This window comes from Meriones unguiculatus, chromosome 20, assembly GCF_030254825.1.
Source record: "Meriones unguiculatus strain TT.TT164.6M chromosome 20, Bangor_MerUng_6.1, whole genome shotgun sequence".
Classification (NCBI taxonomy): Eukaryota; Metazoa; Chordata; class Mammalia; order Rodentia; family Muridae; genus Meriones; species Meriones unguiculatus.
Window position 1 is genome coordinate 55,908,845 of NC_083367.1, and position 19,237 is coordinate 55,928,081.

At 36.9% G+C, this 19,237-nt stretch overlaps 1 protein-coding gene across 3 annotated transcripts in view; it reads right to left on the bottom strand.

Annotated features, from left to right (window-relative positions):
- Positions 1-941: 941 nt before the first annotated feature.
- Chd1 (chromodomain helicase DNA binding protein 1) overlaps positions 942-19,237 on the bottom strand; it is a 71,616-nt gene continuing 53,320 nt past the window's right edge. For 2 of the 3 annotated variants that reach the window (XM_060373430.1, XM_060373431.1), the window contains exons 27-36: positions 18,894-19,032; positions 18,570-18,720; positions 16,938-17,060; positions 16,039-16,167; positions 15,389-15,529; positions 11,865-12,043; positions 5,592-5,688; positions 4,815-4,872; positions 3,672-3,882; positions 942-2,460 (exon numbers count right to left, since the gene is read on the bottom strand). In XM_060373430.1, the coding sequence (XP_060229413.1) occupies positions 2,115-2,460; positions 3,672-3,882; positions 4,815-4,872; positions 5,592-5,688; positions 11,865-12,043; positions 15,389-15,529; positions 16,039-16,167; positions 16,938-17,060; positions 18,570-18,720; positions 18,894-19,032 (1,574 nt within the window). In that variant the 3' untranslated portion in view covers positions 942-2,114. The remainder of the gene's footprint in view (positions 2,461-3,671; positions 3,883-4,814; positions 4,873-5,591; positions 5,689-11,864; positions 12,044-15,388; positions 15,530-16,038; positions 16,168-16,937; positions 17,061-18,569; positions 18,721-18,893; positions 19,033-19,237) is intronic. The other variant, XM_060373433.1, reaches the window with a different exon arrangement.

Here is a 19,237-nt window from a genome sequence, read left to right on the forward strand (position 1 = left end):
GTCCCTGTTATCTACGTATTGATGTTGTCCACTGCATCCTAGTGACTTTATGGCTTGCTCCTTTACTATGTAATTGTTACTTTTTACAAATAATTAACAGACTCAATAAATGTTACATACAGTTTTAGATTTTTTTCATTTAACTCAGCTAGTTAATAAGTCAATTACTCAATTAAATATCAAACTGTTTTCAAAAAAATTAAGAGCCCATTCTCCAAAAAAGCATTATTTTTCTACAAAAGCTGTACAACAGGCTTTGAAGCAAATGACCTAGCTGCAAAGGCATGTATCGCTAACCCTGAGCTATTTGCTGTGTTAATATCAGGATTTATGGGTCATGTTCTTTGGGAATAAAATGATCATTTACATTTAATGTGGAAGAAAGTAAAAGTTTAAAAAGTTGTGTGCCAGCACTGAATTCTACCATTTTCACCTTTAATTTTAACTAGGTGTTTAAAAGTTGGGTTATTCCCCAACACATTACCTCATATATCAAAGATAAAAAGATATTTTTTGCTTCAGGATAACTTTAGGCAAAAGATAAAACTGCTTTTAAAAAAAGTGTGTTTTGTAAACACAGCATAAATTTTATATTTAACCATATAAAAGGAAAATATGAAAATACAAACCTAGATATCCCCACAGTTATTCCATGGAAACATGTCCAGGAGTAAAGATTCTAACTGGTTACACGACATACATCCAAAATTCCCACTGAATATAAGGCATTCTAGAAGAACAATGTCTTCAGGAAGCAAAGACGTCTATAGTCCAGATTCAGAGTCATCAAAACAGATAATAGTTTTAGTACTACATCTTATCAATTTTCAATTGTATACGAAAATACCTTTTTCTCTGGCAGCTGTTACTTAAAACAAAACAAATAAGATTAAATGCTTGAAGGAACAAGAATGCAGCATAAAACTACAGGAGCCCACATATCCTTTTTCTTAAAATTTAATTTGTCATATATAAGGTTTTTATGTACAATCAGTGTGCACTGTAACAGTTTATATTAAAAAGTCAATCAAATTCATCTAAAATGTTAACCTGGCTGCATAGCACATTTGACATTATTGCCCACATGAAAAGGAAAACAAATGGATTTACAATAACTTTTGGCCATTTTGGATTCTGAAAGTGTTCATACACCTACCCTTTTAAACCAAATGCATCTGAAAAAGTTGCCAGAGCATCAAGTTCATACTTCACATATAACCCTCACCAGTTCTTTCGAAAAACTACAAACGCAATATTGACTTCCAAAAGGAGGGGTAAAACATGTATCTAATAAAAATATTCAATATAAAAAGGACTAAAAGAAATAAGTGGCCCCTTTCCCCATTTTTACATTCTAAACAATGATTCCATCAAGACAAATCATTAAAAAGTGTTATTACACTGATTTTTTTTTTTTTAATAAGAAGGCCTGAGTTGGTAGGGAAAGGAACAGTCAAAAAAAGCCTGAGAAGGGCAAGGAAGAAAAGCTCATTTAATACATTTACAATAATTTACAGCCATCTTCTTTTGTAAAAAGGCATAATAATAATCACAAACAGGAAATTCCCGGCTATATTACAGGTATAAGTACAGGATTTAAATATTCAAGCTTGTGATGGGAAGCGGCAAGGTGGTCGCAGTGTACAATGTAAACAAGTAGCTTTGGAAAGTGAACAAAGTCCTTGAGTGTTTTTTCTTTATTAAGAAAAGAACTCTCTTTCATTCCTTCCTGAAACATGATCATCACAGGTCAGAGTAAAGTTCATATACAAACATAATTTAAATGGTGTCAGTCTAAAATCACTGACGTAAAAACAGCCTATACGGGAGGGCAGTGTTTGAGGTCCCTGTCATAGTAAACATTTTCCATTTCTTTAAAAAAGAAAAAAAAAAAAAGTACTGCAGAATTTGCAGTACAGTGCAGCATAATCCTTAAATATAAAAATATTTTCTCTTCTGTTGGGGTAATAGACCTTGCGTCCTGGAAAGAAGTAACAATACTGCTACCGAGAGAAGAGCTGTTTGTGTCTTTCAAGTCATGTAAGGCAATTACTGTGTTGGTTTATGATCTATGGCTAAAAGAAAAGTCCAGAAAGACCAAGTATCAGCTTCTGTTATGTTTTCCGACTACTCCAGGTGTGCTCAGGTGTACTTCTGTGTTCTGCTGAATGTTCAAACGGAGACCTGGAGCCATAGGGAGACCTCTGATCTAAAGGTGACCTAGGCCCACTGCTGGCAGCTCGGTGGTCCATCTGCCAATCTGAGAGATACCTATAATCCCTGGAAGATTTATGATGTGTGTATTCAGAACTTGAGCGATGATCTGAATGCAGTCGATGGTCCGAGTGAGACCGATGGTCAGAATGACACCTGTCCTTTAAGCTTCCTTCCAAACTTGACCTGTGCTCTCGGCTCCTGTGGTCATCCAGTTTTCTGTGTTTCTCTCTGTCACTATAGTATCTAATAAGAGGCAAACAGTCTTTTTAGTCAAATTAGTACATTAAAGTTTCCAAATAAAAGCATGCAGAGAATTATAGACACTTTAAAATATATTTAATCATGCAGGAGCTCAAACCTTCATGAAAATAGCTTAGAATCACTTCTCCACTGTACCAGAGCCACCTTACAAAGCAGCCAAAATCACTAGAGCTCTCTATGCAAATGAAGGTCCCCAAGACTGAAGAGAACCACACAGAGCATCCCTAGAGACATTTTCACTTCACTTATGACTCATTTGTGTCAGTACACCTCGACGTCTGAGATGCACCGAGACAACCACAGTTATGCAGAGCTTCCCCTTGAAAATGCTCTCCTTTTAAACCTCTAGGAATTTAAAATGCTACAATGTAGTCTGAAAAAAAAAATCATAAAGGAAACGTTTCATTAGTCTGTGATGTCAAACATTTTCTCATTCAACTGGGTATGTAGTAAGTCAACACACACATCAAAAAATACCCCTACAGCATGGCAGCTGAACAAGAGATAGCTAACATATTTGCCTTTTCACATAAAACGATCCTGTTGACCAAAGATTCTCGTCACAGACACTTTCACCAGAAGCTTGTGAAATTACTGTATAGACAGTTATAGACAGGGCTTTTCTTTTTACGGTATTTCTCTAATTGAAAGTCTTTCTGTAATTAGTATGCTTACACTGTGATGGCTGTGAACACAACTGAAACACAGAAAGTCACTTGGGACTTCGGCAACATAGTGTTTGAACTGGGGCGTACACGCTAGGCAAGTGCTCTCCAGAACTCATCCCCTTCCATTTCTCTCTCATCTTAACTTTTATTTTTTAATTATCTGAGTTTAATTTCAGCAATGGTCACAAATTAGTAAGAAGACTTTTTAAGCTATAAAGGAATAAGATGAATTTTGCAGTTATGTTTTCCCTCACAAGAATTTCAATATCTAATGCAGAATTCTCTCCATAAAAAGCCTATGCTTGCACCAACAAACTACACTATTTAAAATCAGAAAACTTTCAACTCTCATTGCATATTCTGATGCCAATACTTAAAAACCATGTTAGAGAAAACCAGTTTTATAAGCAAATAAGACTTAATGTTCTCTCATGAAAACAGACTTAGATCCATCCCAAATGCAGCAAATGTAATTAAAAGGAGGACAGAAAGAAGCAAAACTTCAAAAGTTGCTTTCCAGTTTACCTGCTGTCTTGCTTGTAGTGATCCCATTCACGGTGGTCTTTGCCATTACTGAATGAAGAGTAGGGTCTTTTCCTGGAATCACTCTTTTTATAAGAATCTCCCTGGTGGCGGTCTTTATGGTGATCGTGGTACTGGGATAAATGTCTATCCGAAGAATAACTGTCCCTGCTGCTGTCATCATGATTTGTATTCTCTTTTAACCTTTCCATATCTATTAGATATATAAGTATTAACTTTATTAATGGATTTCAAAATGTGTTGAAAACATTTAAAATTAAGTAAGAGAAATTCTTGCCAAAAGAAAAAATCAATTCTCAAACATAGGTCAGAGAGAAGAAAAGGATGTAATTCTCTTTCAACTAAAAATCACATACTCATACAAAAACCATAACTGAAAACTACTGAAGGCCATATTCATCCCAGACTGTGTTTGCAACTCATAGAATATAATCATCTTTTAACAACAACCCTTTAACTACCAGAAGCTAGATTAAATGTTTGTTTTTAGCAGGAATAACTAAAACATCGCTTAAACTGATTTAAATAATACAATGTGCTAGAATTATAGTATTTTCTCAATATAAAAGTACTTTGAACAAGAATAACTTTTTAAAAAATAATTTTGTTTAAAAACAAAAGAGGGAGGACTGGGAGGAGAGGGTAGCTGCAATCAGAATTGAATAAACAAAAGGCTGAGGAGCTAGACATCTTACAGATTAAATATTAAATATGAGGCCCTGAGTTCATATCCCAGCACCCACATAACAAACCTATCCACACTCCAAGGAAGCGAAGACGATTACCAACACTTGCTAAGTTGCAGACTGAAGAAATCATGGGGCCCAGGTTTATAGATGGAGGAGGACACAAAATTAAATCTACACAAACAAAAACATGCATGCACAGTACAGAGAAAGAGAAAGAGAAAGAGAAAGAGAAAGAGAAAGAGAAAGAGAAAGAGAAAGAGAAAGAGAAAGAGAAAGAGACGGGAGGGGAGGGGAGGGGAGGGGAGGGGAGGGGAGGGGAGGGGAGGGGAGGGGAGGGGAGGGGAGGGGAGGGGAGGGGAGGGGAGGGGAGGGGAGGGGAGGGGAGGGGAGGGGAGGGGAGGGGAGGGGAGGGGAGGGGAGGGGAGGGGATCCTTACCTGGATTCCTAATTGTATGAGTAGTAGTAGTAATGTTGCTATTCTGATCACTGTTCTGCTGAAATAAAATGCACACATATTAGACACATTTCAGGAGCCTAATGTGTGTAGGGGTTGGGTTAGACATCCTTAAAAAATCTTAATGTTGAATAAGGTTTTCAAATAACACACACACATAAATATAAAATGTACAGGTCTCTTTAAGCAAGTAATTTCCTACGTATTTTTAAAAACTGATTCAGTGATTATTCAGTATTTTACTGAGAACCCTTCCAATGCAGTTTGTCTGAAATTCTCTCCTGGCTAGATTCAATTTATACACTGTTGTTGACAATGCACAAATAGGGAATGCTTCTTTTCATTGTAGCTGAGGTTTTATGCTCTTTTTTGTTGTGGTTATTTAAGATAATGTCAGGCAATTTGTCTTTCATATAATACCATGTTCCTTTCATAATTACTATCTCACAAAAACCAATAATATATCTTGCTTTCTTATCCATTAATTTAAGCTTATGCTTTGAGTCTTGTTTGTACCAGGCATAGTACTCCAACGGTATTTGGCTTAATTTATTCATTACTTCTACATTTGGTAACTGAATTCTCCATTTTTTATTGGATAATAAAGAATGTCTACGGCCTTAATAATATAACTTAAGAATAAAATATTATATAATAATATATAACTTAAAGAATGAAATATTATATACTAATTATATAACTTAAATAATAAAATAACTTAAGAATAACTTAAAGAATAAAATATTATATACTAATTACCTGAGACTCTTGTCGTTTTTTAATAGCATGCTTATATAACTTATGCAATTTTCTTGCATCAAACTCAGTAAATTTAGATACAAAAATCCACAGGTTTCTAGAAGGAAAAAAAAATGGCAAATTAATCTGGTAATAAATACTTTTCTTTACCACAGAACTTCTTCCAACACTAGTCACAGCTCTCTATAGAAAAAAGTCAATAGTAAAGAAGTAAATTACTGAAACCAGTGATATTAAACTTCATGTTTCCTTTTCAAAATTTCATGCACATTTAAGTCTCCAAACACATAAGTGGTTTTATTTCTCTTTCAAATTCCTTCATTTTAGTCTTGGAATGAAATCTTATGTTTGATAATGTGAAATGCACCAAAGATATGTAAAACTAAGCAAGCGATCAAACTCATTCTGTAACACAGATTGTGTGTGTAAGATTACATATGCTAATAGTTGAGTCAGGAGAAAAACAGTAGTGAGGTACAGTTTATAAAGAATGGTCCTAAATAACACATTACAAGAATTACCATTTTTAATGGTAATGTAGTGGCCATAAGAACAATATGCACAGGGCCACCACAGCACAGCCAGTACCTAGGTCTTTTCCCACCCAAAGGCACACATTAATATAGTGGCTATTTCATAATATATACATGCATAGTCGTATTATACATATTGAATACAGTTCCAAGTTATCAAATATACTTTCAAAAATAAAACCTGTTAGGTTATTGCCTTAAAATATTATTTGAAAGCAAACTTGGTTGAAATAACAAATTGAATGGCACCAAAATTTACAGAAACACAAAATTCACCTACCTTTTAAGTTAATTTATAGACTAGCTTTAACATACACATATTCTTCAGTTACAACAATAAGACGTAGGGTGTTAATAAATCGTCGTTTTGTTAATAATTAAATTATTCTATAAAATACATTTTGCTTTAGAAAAGTAGCTAAAAATGACAGTTCTAGTCTTGATTATATGTCACTTGAATAACTTCTCATCCTGGGCAAAACTCCTGAGCTGAGAGTCTGGGCTATCATCAGTACTCCCAGAAACCTAGAAATAAGCACCTTATTCAAAGAATTCAAGTCTAAGGTGCTTTCTCAGTCATAGCCAGTCTAGCCCTACAAAGACTGATTGCTGGTAAAATATTAGTGTTACTTCAGATAGTTTTGTGTGCTTGTGTGCAGTGTGTCTTATGTTCACATGTATATGGGTGCATGTGTATACAGTAGCACATGTACATTCAAGCTGTGTATCTTCCTCAATCATATTACACATAAGAGGCCTCACCTCACCTAGCTAGCCAGCTCTTGAGACTTCTCACTTCCACAATGCATGTTCATTGGGCTCTCCAGTGAGAGGGCTGTTGTGTCCACCTGGCTTTCCAAACTCAAGTCCTCACGCTTGGAATAAAATCTCCTTATGCCAGAAGCTCTGTCCCAGCCCTAACTTCAGATCTCTTATAAGGTGATGTTGTATACAGTATAAAAGACATACGACAATGGAAAACAAAATAGAAATGTTCTATCCTTTTGGTCATCACTGGATCTATAATTCAGGCTCAAACATCTGCTATCAGCTGTAAGTTCAGTCTTCACCTTCTCTCTCTGTAAACTCTGGGAACTGTTGTTGAGGGGTCAGGAAGCCAGTGTTTTATTGTACTGTCTACTTTTCTTCCTTGTGTTTTTGTTGTTGTTTTCAACAATGCTAGCATGACCCAGGACCTCATGCCCAGTGATAAGTCTAAATGTAAGCCATCCTTTCTTTTCTTCTGTATTCTATTATTTTATAAATAAGGGAGCAAGGATTAAATTGGGGAAGATTAAGAGATATGGGGAGGGACAACAAACACTAAGGGCCATTTAAGGGTCCATGTGAAAAATCTGCTACAGTAGATTTCATATAGGAAAGTAATTTAAATGGAATTATAGGAGAGACAATATTATAACTAAACATCTGATACCTCCAAGTAAAACCCCATGGAAACTCTCAAACATCTCAGGCTACTGCCACTCTCAACAAAGAAGCATGAAGACCCTGTTACTGAAGACAGCACCTACACATGTCATCGAATATGGAGAAGTCCAGCTGGTGCCGAGAGCCCTCAGCCCTACTGATACTAGGCAGTCGTTTTCTACACGCTACCACAGAAGGAAGGGAATCATCAATACAGCTACAAGCCCTTCAAAGTGACCTGCCTACAAGAGATGCTGAAACACTAGTGGTACAAGCATTGTGGTAATAACCAACTCCTTTCTGATTGGATTTAAGGCCCTCCACATTAGATGGAATCCATGCCTGACACTGCCTTGGTAGCCAAGAACCTCAGACTGGACAGGCTACAGGCTCATTGGAGAACTAATTACTATTGTTCTGCTAAAGGAACATAGTAATAAAATAACTGCTAGCAACATTCTGCTATTCCCATGGATCAGCCATCATCAAAGAGGCTTTCTCCTGCAGCAGGTGGGAACTGATACAGAGACCCACAGCCAGACAATGTTCAGAGAGTGAGAGACCCCAGAACACTCAGTCTTAAATGGGATTGTCTTCATCAAACCCCTTCACTCAGAGCGAGGGGATCTATGCAGACGAGACAGGAAGATCCTAAGAGCTAAAGTGATGGGTAATTCAAAGGGAGCCGCTTTCTTCAGACCCGACAGGACTGAGGCACATGTGAACTCGGACACTGTGGCAGCTCACTGGATAGGGCCTGCAGGCTCAGGCCAGATGGAGTCCTAGTGCCGAGAGGGGAAGCAGACAATGGCCCCCGACACCCACCTGCAAAGGGACCCTCTGCAGTGGACCCTCACTGGGTGTTATCAGCCACATTTAAGGATAGTGCCCATGCCCAGCAATAGTTGGCCAATAAAAGATGAACTTAATGATATCTTTAGAGACATTTGTCTCACATTGCTGTTTTTGAGCACTTTTTGTCCTATCGGGCTTTTGTTTTTATATTTTGGTTTCCATTTTTTTAATGGTTTTTGGGGATTTTGCTTGTTTGTGTCCATTTTCTTAAAGATGGAGAGAAAGAAAAGCTGTGGAGTTGAGGAGAATCTGGGAAAAGTTGGGGGAGAGAAAAAGAATAATCAGAGTATATAGTATAAAAATTTTTTTTTTCAATAAAAAAAAAAAAAAAGAACTGGCCAGATGGTGGTGGTGCACACCTTTAATCTCAGCATTGGCAGCAGAGGCACAGAGGCAGGCTGATCTCTATGAGTTCAAAGCCAGCCTGGTCCACAAAGTGATTTCAGTACAGCCAGGGGTAAAACAGAAACCCTTTCTCAAAAAACCAAAAAGAACTACAAAGAAGGAAAAAATAAAAACAAAACAAAAAAACTAAAGTATGTTTTTCCAATATGGGCAAAAAAAAAAAAAGATCACAGCCTAACTTTTAGAAAGAAAATTACCCAACATCCTGAAAAGCAAATTTGCCTGCTACTAGAGTCTTTTCTTCCAAACACACTATTTCTCTTTCCCTAGTAACAAAATCTGAAACAACGTCTACATATATTACTCAGTAAGAAATTTCAGCAAGATGTTACTATCTGCAAAGCAGGAAAGTAGGCATGCCTCTCTGAAGACCTGAAGAGCTAAATACTAATGACAAAATTTTAAAAACTGGCAACTAGTATGATTAAAAGTAGCCCTTAGGCTCCTCCTCAAATGGTAATAATACATTCTTGCCAAAAGGCATTATTTTCAAGCATTGCCAAACTTTCAAATCTGTACGCTAAGAAAAGCGAAAAATAATAGAACTCTTTAAAATAGCTAAATTAGCTTTAATAATAATTTTCCGCACTATCTTTATTTTTCTAATTTTCAAAAAAGATTTATTTATTTATTTATTATGTATATAGTATTCTACCTGCAAGTTATGTCTGCAAGCAAGAAGAGGGCAGCAGATTTCATTACAGATGGTTATGAGCCTCCATGTGGTTGCCCATATTTTCCTAATTTTTATCAAGGGCAACAATAGTCTAAAACACATCTGAAAATCAGTGAGAGCAAAATAAACTTCAGATCTTCAGAAAGATGGAGAATTTGGCTATCTTCTCACAAAAGCCTAATACACATTATTGATCATCACTGTTTTACTAGCCCATGGTTCCATGGCTTTGGGACTACCATAAATTGATGAAAAAAATAGAAAATAAAAATAAACTTAGGAAGGGCTGATTTTATTTATACTGAGGAAAAGCATTAAACTTGAATACAGCAGTGCTTCCCAGAGCCTGTAATTTCTCTTTCTGCACTTTTAGTTGCCAAGAGTATGAAAATACTACATTGTAAAGTCCAGAAATAAACAGCCTCTACATTTTTTAAATTTCATGTCACAACATCACTGCCGAAACCATACCCTCCAACATCCCAAACACCACTCTGTCAGTCCACCCGAAACGTTCATCCATCTTCTTCCAGCACACCTATGCTGCATGTACTACCTGTGTGCTGGTTATTTATGGCTGTCCTGAATATCAAATTGACTATGTTTACATTCAGGTAACCTTATTTTAATGACCCCCAAAGTAAGAGTCACGATGTTGATAATTTGTAAATGCCAAAGAGACACTGTTAAGTCACTTCCTTTATGTGGAAGATAAAGTTTCTAATTTAACAACAACAACAACAAAAATCAGACAATAAAATTGATGGAGTTGCAGTAAGATGAACATGTATTTCTGTGGAACTGTTTTTAAAAAAAAAAAAAAAGCTAGTTTTGTTGTCAATACCTCAAAACTCAGCCTGTAAGTTACAGCCATAGTGTGTGGTAGAGGCTCTAAAAAAGAAGAAAGAGAGCCAGGTGTGGTGATGCACATCAGGATCCCAAACATGCGAGGGTAGAGGAGTAAGACTGGAAGTTTGAAATCAGATCGAGTTACACAGTGAGTTAAAGTCAGCCTTGGCTACAGAGAAAACCATCATCACAGGAGAGAAAAATAAATAAATAGGAAGGGGTGGAAGTAAGAAAGAGGAGGAAAATTCATCATTTACTGAGTTCAATTTATAAACTAAAGGTTGTTACAGGAATACATATATAGGGAGTTGGTACGCTTGCAGTATCAGGCATCCATGGAGAGAGGGCTATCTTGAAACCTATGCCCTGTAGAAAGGATTGCTCTCCACCTACTCCATCAGCAGTGCACACTTAAGGCAGACATTATGAATATAGAACTTCAAGATTGTTTCTCATTGCTTATAAAATAAAGTATACAACAGTTGAAAAATGAGCTGAGTTACTGTTACAAAGGACCAAGTAAACCAATGTGGAGATTGAAGAGTTTCATGGCAATTCCTATGATGATTCCAAGCCTTCCGGTGTGTGATTTCTGGCTATTATCTCTGTCCACACACAGCTTGTTTCTCTAAATATCGCGGCTCAACTTTTAGTTGAACACAAATGCTTTATTTAACTTTCTGGCTTCCTTTTACAAATGTAAGAAGACATGGGGATAACAGGACACTTTAAACCTTCAAGCACTGTCACTCCTATACAAATGACATGAGCTATGGATTGTGGGCAGCTGAATTGAGTATAGATCATAAAGAAGCCACTGAGTTAACTGGCCAGTATCACTCACAGGTACTGGCCTGCTTTCTCTCTTCCTAATTTGTCTAGGTACCTGAACACATCTGTATCTGATAATCATTAAAGTAGCTGCCATGTAAAACGTACAACTGATCAGACTTATAAAAGTAACGTTTCTACTAATCCTAAAAAGAAAAGTAGGTTTGAAGTTTGCACTGTTAATAAGTGAGTTTGTAGCATAAAATATTAACAACTAAATTAGTTTTGTGACTGTAAATAGATTTTAAAGTAGAATATAATCTGAATTTTAGTAAAATTACCTTATACTACTTTCTAAAAGCAGAAATGTCATTTCCAATTTATGAAACATAATTAAGTACACATGAACAAAAAAATGTAAAAACAAACAAACAAAAAAAGTGAAACCAGGTGCTGGAGAGACGGCTCAAAAGTTCAGAACACATGCTGCTCTTCTACAAGAGCTGGGTTCAGTTCCCATTACCCCTCATCAGGTGGCTCACAACGGCCTGCAATCCAGCTCAAGGATACAGAAAACCCTCTTCTGGCTTTCATAGGTAACTGTACAAACAGAGACATAAATAAAAATAAAAAACATTCACAGTTTACTTCTCTATGCACTGTTTTTCACCTCAAGTTTGGAAATATAAAACTAAATCAAGAAACAGTTACATTTAAAATTATGAATTCAGCATCTCCGCAAAGGTGCCCACTTACTTTCTCCACTGCTTAATTTGCTCAGGGTTGGAGTATCCCTTCAGACATTCTGTGATATGGTCTCCAATCTGGATTAAACACTGTCTAGTATGTTCCAGCTGCTCTCGCTCCGAAAGGCCTTTCTCGGGCCGATCAAGTTGTTTCAAAGCTGCTTTCACTGGTCTCATTCTTTCTTTACACTTGAAAGTTACAGAAATACATGTATTAAAAAGTCAAGGTAAATTCTGTCTTTCATGATATGTACATGAATGAACAATGCATTGCCTCGTTTCAAAATAAGTAACTACACATCACCTCACACATTATACACATCAGGATTTTTTCCTTTGGCTTTTCTTCAGGCAAAGAATGCTTTCCATTATCACTTGACATCAGCTTTTGTGGTATTAAAAGTAACCATTCTAAGTAGTCTTCAACATTAATGAAGTAATTAATGATTAGAAGTGTAACACCAGTACATTCCAGGCTGCATGCATTACAATAGACATAAAGTGTTAGAGAAGAGCTCTAGATAATGAACTCACTAGCAAGCTAGCAAAACAACAATTAAAAACAAACAAGCAAAAAAAAAAAAGATTTAAATGAATTAAGCAACTTGTACAAATCACATACTCTTTAAAACCTTTAGGGCAGAGCACTGTGGCTAAAAATGGCTTCTGCTACTTTTCTGGAAGATTGGAGAATAGGGAGTGACGGATCAGCAGAAACCACTTTTCTTAGTAAATACCTTACACAATTATAAAACAGCATTCAAATTCTCTGACTCAGCTTTACTGAAGTCATACAAAAAAGCCAAGAGTTTTAGATAAATTTATAAAATGATTGTTAAAAACAATTTACATTTATAAAGAAATTGGTTTATTAGTTCTATGAATATATGATATAGATAAATCAGTATCAGATGATATATTTAATTAATCCAATGCTATTTGATTAAAAAAAAAGTCTTTATATTCCTGCTCTAAAAGGCCATGATGAATTGTTTATTTAGTTGCAGATTTGTGAGTAATTCAGTGTTTCACTGTCCATTTATCTAAGTTGGTTAAAGTTCTCCATTCTTTATCCGGAATAATTTAATATCAAATCTATGAATTATCTTTTTTTCAGCTGAATGTTGTGACACCATAATTACAGTCCTGCAAGAGAAAAGGCAGGAGAGTAAGGGGTGGACAACCACCCTGAGCTACGTCACTGTCCCAGGCCAGAGGGGTGTACACGATCCACACAGAGCCCTCCCGCCCCCCAGGAGAGGACTCTCAGCTGGCACAGAGCTCAGTTAGTAGAGTGCATGTCCAGACGGCATGAGGGACTGCCCTAGATCTGCAGTACAGTAGTGGTGGTCTGTGCTTATAATCTGAGAACTCAGGAGGCAGAGAGAGGAGGATCAGAAGTTCTAGGTCTTCTTAGGCTCTATTTGAGACTATCTTGAGCTACATGACATACTTTCTCAAAAAAAATAAAATAAAATAAAAAGCCTAACACTGGAAAAAAAGGGGAAGTCTGGGGCTGTGTGAGGCAACCTTTCATTTCAAATCATTTGGAGCTTTATTCATAGTTGCCCTTTGCCAAGTCTTGGTTTGACAGTTTATATTGCTGAAAATTTTGTAAGCCAGGTATGTTGATTCAAAACTTTAATTGCAGCACTTCACAGGCTAAGACAGAAAGATGAGCTCTGGGTCAACATGAGCAACAAGGAAGACCAGGCCTCAAAAACCCAAGTGGACTAGTACAGTGGGTCACTGGGCACTTGTTGATCAAGCCTGGTGACCTGAATCTGATTCCCAGAACCTAGAGCAGAACCAAGTCTCAAAAACTCAACTCTGGCTTTCAGGCGAATATACCCTGCTGCAGGCGTCTGCACTGACACACTGCACACGCATATACACAATAAATAGAAAAGAGAAAACGTACGTAAGATTATAATAAACCCAGAAAATAGAGAAGTAAGCAAAAGTTTCTTTATAGAATCAATACTCTATTACAACTAAGATCAGGAAAAAAGAAAAAACATGGAACAGGGAACCTTCTATCTAACTAGAATCTTAGGGAAAACTGATGTTTGTAACAATATTTAAAGAGTTAGTTTTGACAGTTTGAAGCCAGAACAAATGATAACACATCTGGAAGCATGTAAGAGAAGGGGCAGATGATGAGAACTAACCAGACACGAAGCCTTTTACAAGTCTGAGAGGAAATACTGAAAGAGATGGAAAGAACTCTGAGAGCTCAATGTATGGAAGCAAGTGGCACAGTGTGGCATCACCCTCCTAAGCAGAGTAACTGCTGTGGTGCTGTGATGGACAGAGTATGGTTTAGGATGGGGAAAACCAAACAGCAGTAACAGCCTCCGAGGAAACACAGAGCACAGGCAGCTGTGACCGAGCGATGGAGTCTCTCTAACACATGGAAGCTCAGAACATTGGCTCAAGAATACACGCTTAAAATTACTCCGTTCTTACTCTCTAAGGTGTACAATAAAGGAATGCATGCACTGGGCACAGTAGGAAACTTTCTCTCTTAACATTACATGAAAATCACAAGGCTAAAGAGGACATGTGAGGAGAGAAAACAAGTTAGAAGTATAACCTCCCTTTACTCAATAGAAGTACATGGAATAGGGGAAGAACTTCAAGTGAAGCAGTTAATGTTTTCTCAAAGTAGAACGTATCACCTTCACCACTCCGAAAGGCAGAATAAATGAAAGAAGACAGATGGATAGATAGATACATAGACTTGACAGACAGACAAGGAGGTTAGACTAAGAACTAGGTCACGACATAGAGGTCATTGAAAAGAACAATAGGAATCCCAGAGGCCATAAACCCAAACAGACACAGCACAAAAGCTGCGTAAATGGAAGTAACAAAAACTAGTAAGAACCATTATATTTAAAAGAGCAATGAAAACGACGATTGAACCTATATTACAGCACATCCCAGAACCAGATAGTCTAAGAACAAAGGAAAAGAAGGACGAAAGCCGGAGCTGGAGACTAGTTTCTGAGGTGAAAATGTCCCTTGCAAGTGCTGCATTTGGTTTACAGTGGCAAAACTGATTAAGACTAAATTTAAGTCTAACAACAAGCAACTAAAACAAGCTCATAGTTCCAAAACAAGCTCATGGTTCCAACTAGTACAATATCCAAGTTCTCGGAAACTCTAATGAGGAGTCACAGGGTCGAGGTACGGACCCATACACAATGAAATTATTTGTACACGCATACTCTTTCGTTTGCAGCCTGTAACAACACATTTTCTATTCTTAGGTTAAACTTAGGAAGTTTCTCACCCTCTTGTTGTATCACAAGGCCTGCCTCTCTGTTACTTCATCTCAATTTCCTCTGTAAGTGGACTTTAAGTCTTCACTGATGGTTGAATTTAGTGAAAATAACCCTTGCACATTAGCACTCAAATACTTTAATTACTGGATCAGGAAGTGAAAAGTTTAAAATCCTAAATATAATAGTTGACTGAGTTTTTTTTACCCTCCTCTACTTCACTCTAAGCAAAAGTTCTGGTGCTTACAATACTGAACGTCCTCTGGTCCAGCTCTTCAGACTCCTCAGCTATGGGAACTGGCTCTCCCCCTGCAGTGATGTGAACAGGAGCGTCGGACACCACAGACTTTTTGGATCGGTCTTTACTTTCAGGCTTGGATTCATTCATCTGGAAAAGAGAACAAAACAAAAGCCCACCCATAAAGGTTAGCTTTAATGATTAGCTTTCAGAACAATTACTCGTTTTCTTCTACAAGTACTTGTTTTCAGTGAATATTCATGTATTTCATTTTTTCAAGCTTCATTTGGAGATCTCTCTTGACTCACTCTTACTATTGTTAGGTTTTTAAAATAAGGTTTCCTTTCTACTGTACTAAAGACTATGTCTCCTTTATCTTGTAAAGTTAGCCACTATCTTTTAAGTAAGCCATTAAAAAAGTGCTCAAACCAATTCCTCTCCTCAACTATATGTCCACATAAACTTCTGAAAAACTCAGTCACTGAAACTAGGATTTGAAAGGATGGATCTTTGATCTGTGTCTCATATATGTATTTATTACACAGTTATGATCTAGTCTACATTATAAGCCACACACACACAAACCACAGAAAAATTCCATTTCTAAAGTGCAACTTCTCTTCCTACACTAACAGCTGGTGCTACAAAAGTATACATACTTTGTCATCATCTTCATCAGACTTCTCTGAAGGCAGGGGAGATGAGTCACTCTTTATTTCTTCTTTTACTTTTATGGACTTCATTCCTTTATTCTTTTTAGCTCTTGTTTTTCTCCTCTTTGAACCTCCCTAAAAGCAATTATTTGTATTTAATCAATGCACTGATTTCCTGTTTTAAAAACAGTAAAATACTAATCTGCAACTTAGACTCATATATTCAAAGTCTACTGGTAATGAGTTGCAAGTTTAGACTCAATAGAGGAAACACAACTTTATTACATCAAATCCAATAATGTCAAAAGTATTAACCACTGCAATTATTCCTTCAAAGAGACTCAGACTGTATCACTTGCAACTAAATTCAGTGCTATCAACATAGTGATAGAAATATTTTCAATACCATACAGATAGTTGTTGACATCATGGTTACAGGCAAACTGCAAAGGATTGGAAAGATTGAAGAGTGAGGAACTGTCACTCTCGGGCCTGTAGAGATAGCTTAGTGGCTAAGAGCATTTGCTACTCTTAGCACATGGTGGCTCACAACCACATATTATCTCTAGCTCTAGGAATCTGGTGTCCTTTTCTAGATTCAATGGGCACCATGGTACACAGACATACATGCAAGAAAAATATTCAAAGACATACAATAAAAATAAATTTTTACAAAGTTTTTTAAAAATCTTTTTTGAAGTATCTCAAAGTCTCTGACCCTTCACTCTGTGCATTAAACTGTAATACTTCAAATAATAAAATATATAGGCCTGGCCTCTCTCCACTGTCATAATCAAGTTCTAAGCTAAGAAACAATGAAGTTCCTACATTAAGTATAGCTATCTGGCTCGGTCAATTAACTCTAGAAGCGTGAGCTGCTTCTGAACATGCACATTTTAACTTACTGCACCAGAGAGTCTCTGAGCCTCTTTTCTTGCAAGATCTCTGCTAAGTAATTTGATGAGGTAGTCTGCGCGTGTCTGCAACTGCTTGGCTTGTGGCTTTTTGTCAGGGTCATCTGGAAGAATCTGAAAGGGCAACACATTTTCCAGGCCGTCTTTCATAAATAACATGAACAATTTGCTGGTGAAAAAGGCAACTTAGTAAATATGCACACAGTTCACACATTAAAGCTTCTAATATGGCTTATATTGTTGGAGGAATAGGATATGCAGCAGACACAGAACTGCGCACAGCCACAAATACAATGTTTACACCGCATCATAAACACATTTCATTTCCTTGGAAGCAAAGTCATTCTTCTTTTGTTGTTATTGTTATTTGCTTGTTTATTAGAGACAGGGTTTTACTGTGTAGCCTTGGATCTCCTTTGGTAGACTAGGCTGGCTTCAAACTCAGAGATCCACCTGCCTCAGCCTTCTCAGTGCTGGAATTAAAGTTGTGCACCACCACTACCCAGACATTCTTTTCTTCTTTACTGAGACTGTCTTACTGTCTTACAGTCTTGGCTGGCCTCAAACTTATGGCAATTTTCTTGTCTGTGAGTACTAGGATTACCAGTGTTCATCACTGTATCTGTCTCTTGGGAATAAATTCTATTTACATACACCTAAAAAGAAATCTCAATTTAGCCAGTTGTAAGAGCAAACACCTGAAATCCAAGCATTCAGGAGGAAGACAATCAAGAGCCCTAAGCCAGCCAGGATGAATAGCCTGGTGAAATGTGTATCAAAACACACAGACAGACACACACACAACCTCAAAACACATACATACTGCAAACAAAGCAAGGAAACAAAACCTCTCATGCTACACAAACAAAAAAAGTCTGAGGTGTGACCTGAGCACTGGAGAGGAAGAGACAGGAAGGTACCTGGGGCCATCTGGCCAGGCAGTCTAACCTGACTGTAAACTTTTAGAACAATGAGAAACCCTGTCTAGAAGACAGAAAGACAGACCGACCAACCTGAGGTTGACACCCAAGGTTACCCTCTGGCCTCCACAAACATGCACACGTGCTCCCACAAACACACAAACACGTAAGTAGAAAAAAAAATAGCACCAAGAAATGCTCCTAATGTCTCCATTTTGTTTAAAAAGAAAAAAAAAAGCTGTCAGAACAACAATAAAAATCACCTATATTTCTAACATTAATTGATATTTTCTCAAGATAATAATTTTCCAGGACACAGTGACCCAGCAATCCAGGGACCATGCAGGAGAGTAAGGAGTTTCAACACAGTGAAGCATTCCTTAGCATTGTTGATTTCTAAGAAAGCCATTATAAGACTTTAAGTTTTCTTTTTGTTTACTTTAAATGGAAAAGTAAATTAAATCAAGTAATTTATACCTGTGTCTTAATTATAAAAATATAACTCAGAAATAAAGCAAAACAGTAAGAAATTATTTAAATTCATTTATTTCATGAGAACCAACCAAGTTCTAAAGTAGAAATTGCAGAATTAGAGCCTTTATTTCCTTATTCTCAATTAAACTTATTTTCAAAATAATTTTTAAAAATTAGAGTAACTCACAGACAATATTAGCAGCCAACAAAGTCAGGAAATGTTAAGTACCTTGTGTGTTAAACTGAGGTCTGGATCCATTTTAATCATCTCCCAGCTTCCATAGCCATACTCATAGATACCAATTAGCAAATTAGAATCATCTTCTTTGCCCCAGTCTATATCAAAGTGAGCAGCCTTTGTATGGCACGGGATTGTATACCTAGATTAAAGGTGGTAATAATTACTTCAAATTAATAATGGTCTAAAATGTAAATTTTAGAATATTTAAGTAACTAAAACTTTCTGTTCAAAAACAGTCAATGCCACAAAAAAAGTAGCATATGTTCATAACAAAGTGCTCAGTAACAGAGTCTGATGAAGTAAGAAACTCACTGCTTCCTCTCTTCTGGATCTGAAGGAATAGACTTGTGTAAAGGTATCAACTCGTCTTCGTGAGCAATGACTAGCTTCGCGTTCACTTGTACTCCCGATATTCGAAATGTCGGCCCCTTCACCTTCCCAAGTCGGCCACCTTTCACACAAGAGCACAGAAACACACATAACTACGGAAAAGTCTACAACAGCAGGATATTATTGATAACATATATTACTTAAGGTTTTATTTCACTATACATGCTACTAGCTAAACCAAAAAATGTCAATTCACAAAAGTCCCTCTGTGATGTTTTGGTAAATAAAGGAAAGGAGACTGGCACCAGCAGCCTCTAGACAAGAAT